The 5,850-nt window shown below is 33.8% G+C and overlaps 1 protein-coding gene across 1 annotated transcript; it reads left to right on the top strand.

Moving 5' to 3' along the window:
• The first annotated feature begins 3,764 nt into the window (after positions 1–3,764).
• On the top strand, positions 3,765–4,205 carry CYP79A4P (cytochrome P450, family 79, subfamily A, polypeptide 4). Its single transcript, XM_089795134.1, has one exon. The coding sequence runs from the start codon at positions 3,765–3,767 to the stop codon at positions 4,203–4,205; it is 441 nt and encodes a 146-aa protein (XP_089651260.1).
• Positions 4,206–5,850: the final 1,645 nt, after the last annotated feature.

Below are 5,850 nucleotides of genomic sequence, written 5' to 3'. Positions count from 1 at the left end.
TCTCTAAGTCGTCATCATGAGATTAACCCATTTAAACTCTCCTTACACCATTAAATAATGTAGGAGATGTCTTTGAATTTTTCTTGGAGTATCTACAACTTTACAAAACTTACTTGAAAGATTAAATGAAAATGATAATTGAGCATACATGGGCATAATAATATTTTCTTATTAAGGAAAGTATTGAGGGTTAGACAAGATGTTAACATGTGTCATAATCATATGCAATGAGATTACTATATAACTTTGACTAAGGTATCCCAAAAAAATTATGAGAAAACTAATGAACCTTCTAGAATGACACCAAGGAAATAAGTAAACTTAAGTCATGTGAATAAGGCCCCATCTAGGAGCTAGTGTGAATAGTAGCTGCAAGACCTTACTAGGTCAAAAACCTTTACTACAACATACCCACTTTTATGTCTATATTAGGGAAATTTGTATGTGCAATGACTACTACAAGGTCCTACACATGCGGTGTGTGATGTAAGACCCTTCCCCTATGGTTTTTGCAGTCATAAAGCTAATTTTTCACCATATACAATTTATGTTGAATTTTGGAAATATTCTTGATTTACATACTTTATGTATGATTTTAATCTTAGAGATAACTAATTGTTTTAATTTATAACCTCATTTTAAATCTCAATTCGAAAGAAGCAACATGCTTGTTTAAACCTAATATGATAGGAAATTTACATAAATTAGGTTGTATATGCATACCTATTCAGCCATGGCAAGAGATATTTGCACACGAAGTTAGTTAGGTATGTCAAATTCGAAGTCCTTATAATAAGTGTTAACAAATCAATCAAATTCTAAATGTATAAAATATCTCAAATATATATACAATTCTTCTCTATGAATGCAAAACATAAAATAAGAAAGCATATTCCATCGCATTCGTGAAATGCTTGACTCTTTTTTTCTCCTATTGAACTCTAGATTTTGTGAATATAATGTTTACACTTAGTTATTTAGCATGTGCACAAGATGACATAAAATATATAGAGTGGGGGTTGATTGATTTTTATGTAAGATAAATGATATGATAGCAACATCATGCAAAACTCACATTAGCTCTCCAAACATTGCACTAGGTGCAAAAGTTTCGTTAGTATCTGAAATTGCATTGGGCTCAGATGAGGAAGAATTAAATTTTAACTAATGTGTATGCTCCTAATTCTACTAATTCTACAAAAAATTTCTAGGATGAGGTGATTGTGGCTAGGTCTATGTTTCTGAATGCCAATTGGATAGTCTTAGGGGATTTTAACATGCCCCTATACCCCTTTGAAAGACAAGGTTGAAATATGGAGTTCCTTGGTATTACAATCAATCTTCATGCCTGGTTCATTGTTGATGATATATTTTCATGAAATGTATAGTTATAAGGAGGCTCCTACACTTGGTCCAACATGTGGACTAACTATTAGCTTATTCAAGTAAAACATGATATTTATCTACTATCCTATAATTGGGAAATCCTCAATGATTGTTCAAATTCTTTTGTGGTTACATTTGGGTTTGATCATCAAACTATTTAATTTTGAAGTTATGTGATTAATAAGAATCCCTTTAGATTTGATTTTATGTGGGCCAACAATCCTAAATTTGGCTCTTATCTTAAAGATTGGTTGAGTGTTAAATTAAAAGGAACTGACATGTTCAGGTTGGTTACTAAGCTGAAAAATGTTAGAGGTAACCTTAGACTCTAGAATAATTACACCTTTGGAAATATTTTTAAACAAAACACCAATCTTAGGGAAGATCTACAAACATGTAATAAGGATAGAAAATATTTTTATTGGGACCTGAATCATGATAAAGAGGAAAAGGTTATGTTACCAAAGTTGCATGATATCATTAACAAAGAGATAACTTTTGGAAGAAAATATCCAAAGTTCACTATATTACTAAAGGAGATAGGAACATCTCATTCTTTCACCAATCCACCTTCAAACATAAAAAATGGAACCTTGTTAAAGAACTACTTCCTAACATGGAAGACTTCTCTAAATGACATAAAGAATGAAGTTGTCAGTTATTTTATGTGTATTTTGAAAAAACCTCCTCCTGATAACCATGGTAAAAGAATATCCCTCCTAGATGGTCTCCCCTCTTGTATCTCTCTTTAGGATAATTTATCTATGGAAAGAATTGTAATGATAGAGAAGGTAAAGTCAACCACCTTCTCCCTCATTACTCTTAAATCCCTAGGACTAGATGGGTTCCCTCCAATATTTTGTCATAAAGAGTAGGAAATTATTGGTAAAGATGCATTTTGGTCTGCCAAAGAATTCTTCTCCTCTAGTGTTATCCTTAGGGAATTGAATAATAGTTTCATTTTTCTTTTGTAAGGTCTGGTAGATAATTGATAAAGGGAAAATGACACCATATGGGGAAGATGAGAAGGGTTATAACCTAGAACTTTCTTAAAAGTTTGTGAATACATCATGAAACTTGTCACCTTGTAATGTGGGTATAAATGTATCCATTTTCATCTCTTTTCAATACTCAATCATTTAAGAGGAATGTGAAGTTAAGAGGGCATGAAATTTACCCTTTGAAAAGTAATGTACCACACTTGTAATTACTATATTAGAGGTTTTGGTATATGGAGTTGTTAGTATTAGGTTAAGGTGAGGTTATTTTATAATCTCTTTTACTCTAGCTCTTTCTTCATTGTCTTTTTATTTTTTGAGTTTCATTCCTTTGCTCAAAGATGTCTTGTCGGCTCCCCATATTTTTTTCCTCTTTATAGTGTAACACTAAGGTTTTCATCACATACCATTCCATAATTTGGACACAGTGCTATTAGTGTCCCTTTCTTGGCTCGACATCCTTGCCAACTAGTTGTGCACAACCAATCTTTTCTTGTTACTAAATGGCAAGGTTTGTGAAAATTTTGACCTTAGTTATTTTATCAATTATGTACCCTTGCATTATGCACTTAATTGTCACTTAAATTGATTTGTGATGTCTCAATTTAACAATTACTCAAAGAAATCTATAGAAAATAGAAAAGGTAATTGTGAGCCCTCATCTCTTATTTCTTGCAAATAAAGCATGTTTTGATTAATTTAATATATTCATAACCCTTTTTCTATTTATACACCTCCTCTAATTCTTCATTTCATACATATACATGTAGGCTTATGAAAATAATTAAATGAAATACCATGGCCAATGGAATGGTAGCGATTGGCTTAAAGGTGAAGGGGCTTAGATGTTGGAGGAATTCGAATGCATTGCCAAAGTTGGTAAGGGAGTTAGTGAGCCACGAAGTGAAAAATGATGAGTCCTAGCTAGTTATTTTGCATTATGTTGTTGAGCTAGTGGGGAAGACATGTCCTTGATGCATAGGTGGCAAGGAGTAAAAGATCACATATAGGTAATAATAAATACTCATGGCCCAAAAATTGGAAGTTTGAAATGGGGGATTTTTAATTTATTTCTAGGTATATGTGTCATCGTATGCCATGTAGAGAAAATAATTATTTTTTAAAGGGTTGATGTGCATTGGGAATGATGGAAACGATTTGGGGATAGATCGTGGTGGTTGACACATGACCTTTCTTACTAGTTTGGTTGGTTTCATTATTAAGATTAATTCTGATTATCATCTGCACTTTTGGATTTTTTGCCTAAGTGTGGAGTCTTTTTTAGAAACTATGTCTAGGTTCTGAAGAGAAAGAGATTAGTTAGTGGAAGAAGAAGACCTAAGGAAGTTGGTGTACGTGAGGGCGTGAGTGAAGGAGGCAATGAAGTTTCATCTGGTGGCACCCTTCAATATTCCTCACATGGTGATGGAGGACACCACAGTTTGTGGGTATCACATTCCCAAGGGAAGTCACTTGATGTTGAGTTGCATGGGATTGGGGAGAAGCCCAAGTGTATGGGAAGATCCTCTACACTTCTACCCTGATCGTTTCATCAAAGATGGCAATGACGACGTGGGTGTTGAGTTGAGCAATCCTCAACTATGCATGCTTTCATTCAGCACTGGAAGGCAGGGATGCATGGGAGTCAAACTGGGCACTTCAATGACAATCATGCTCTTGGCCTGCCTCCTTCATTGTTTCCACTGGTCCACTTCTTCAATGGAACCCATTCAACTTCAAGAAGGTTCCAATGATTTTTTCATGGCTACTCCTCTCCATGCAATGGCAACCCCTCGCCTTCCCCACCACTTCTATCCATAAATTCAGCTTAGATGTTCTAAATAGCACATATGTTCCATTTAGGGTTAAACTTGGTTTCATGGAGTATCTAAGAACTCTCTTGAATAGGAAAATGTGAAATGGATATTTATTCATATATAATTAAGTTTTGAAGGTGCATCTTATTATAAACAATTCTTCCAAACAATATATCAAGGGAAGAGTAATAGACAAAAGCTTAAAAATTCAATAAAAGAGTGTGTATAGTAAGAAGTATTAGACCAAAATCTTGTTACTAATAGAATTTCAATTGGTTTCACTCTTCTAGCGAGTTTAAATTATAAATGGCATTGCAACGTTTCATCAATTAAAATCTAACTTAGTTGTGGAAGGTAATTGTAATTTAGTTTATTAATAAGAATTTGTATTCTAATGGAATGTAGAGGTTATACAGATAGAAAGATGTGTCATAGAGGCTATATAGTCACCCAAGTTCTGTACGTTCCATGACATGCCTTTCCATCATTGCCTTTAACTCCCAATTAATACATATCTTTCTGTAGATCTTGGCAAAAAGTTGCATTTTTGTTGAGCTGTCATCATCGATACGTGGCACCAAAGGCATCCGTCTTTCTGACCAAATAAACATGAACAATTCGACTACAAAATAGTTCAATTTTCAAGTTCAAAATTCAAGATATATTGGAAACTATGCTCTCTGACAACAAAGATTGCACATGAAGGTGAACTTGTGAACTTTGAACCTTGAGCAATGTGTTTAATGTTCATGTTCAAATTCAATGATGAGCAAAAGTATCCTTTGGGATGAATGACTTTCCTGACTTGACCAAAGAAAACTAATGAAATAATAAACCTTGAACCTTGAACAAAGCATTCAATGTTCAAGTTTAGAGATTTTTTCGACCAAAAGACTTGAAAAAAAAAGAACGTCGAAACAGTTAATATTCATAGCAGGGGCTTCAAAAGGAGACCTTCTTTTAATAGCGGCTTTAAAATACCATGACCATGTAAAAGAAATAAATGTGGACCATTCATGGTTAACAACTACCTCTGACTGGGGATTCAGACTATAAGGGACTGAAAAGTTTAGACATCTTTGGTTTCACACTAAGACTAACAAAACAGAAAAGAACCTAACCTAAGACACAAAAAAATAAAAAGGAACCTAACCTAAGAAACATAAAAATAGAAAGGAACCTAACCTAAGACATAACAAAAATGCAAAGGACAAAAGACACTAAAGTTGGAAAAGCTTCAAACCCTATCCATTATAAGTTAGGGGTAAATTAGTGCCATTTAAGTACCTGAGCCTGAAATAGTTTGCTCCAAGAACCTTACTAATTTTGAAGGACCCTTTCTAAAGTGATTTGAATTTTCCATGTGCATCTCTCAGTTCTCTTCTTTTATCTCATAGCAATACCTTATCATTCTCCATGAAACTCCTAGGCTTGGACTTCCTGTTAAAGATCTTCTTAACCCATGCGTGATGAATAGTTATGTGATCCACCACTCTTTCTCTTTCTTCTCCAATCTTTGTGAGATTTTTAAAAAAAAAATTCTCTAGTGAATTTTGAAACACTTCATCTTCAATCACCTTTTGCAATTTGATCATAGCCAGTTCTAGTGGTAGAGATAGTTGTACTTCAATACCATATGCTAGTTCAAA

This window comes from Cupressus sempervirens, chromosome 1 (genome assembly GCF_028749045.1).
Source record: "Cupressus sempervirens isolate cs-2001-9-10 chromosome 1, ASM2874904v1, whole genome shotgun sequence".
NCBI lineage: Eukaryota > Viridiplantae > Streptophyta > Pinopsida > Cupressales > Cupressaceae > Cupressus > Cupressus sempervirens.
The sequence above is the reverse complement of the archived record's forward strand: the minus strand, read 5'-3'. Positions and strand labels throughout refer to the sequence as shown.

Bases quoted from the DNA above. Each gene is read 5' to 3' on its own strand.
- CYP79A4P (XM_089795134.1), top strand. From the start codon at position 3,765: ATGAAGTTTCATCTGGTGGCACCCTTCAATATTCCTCACATGGTGATG.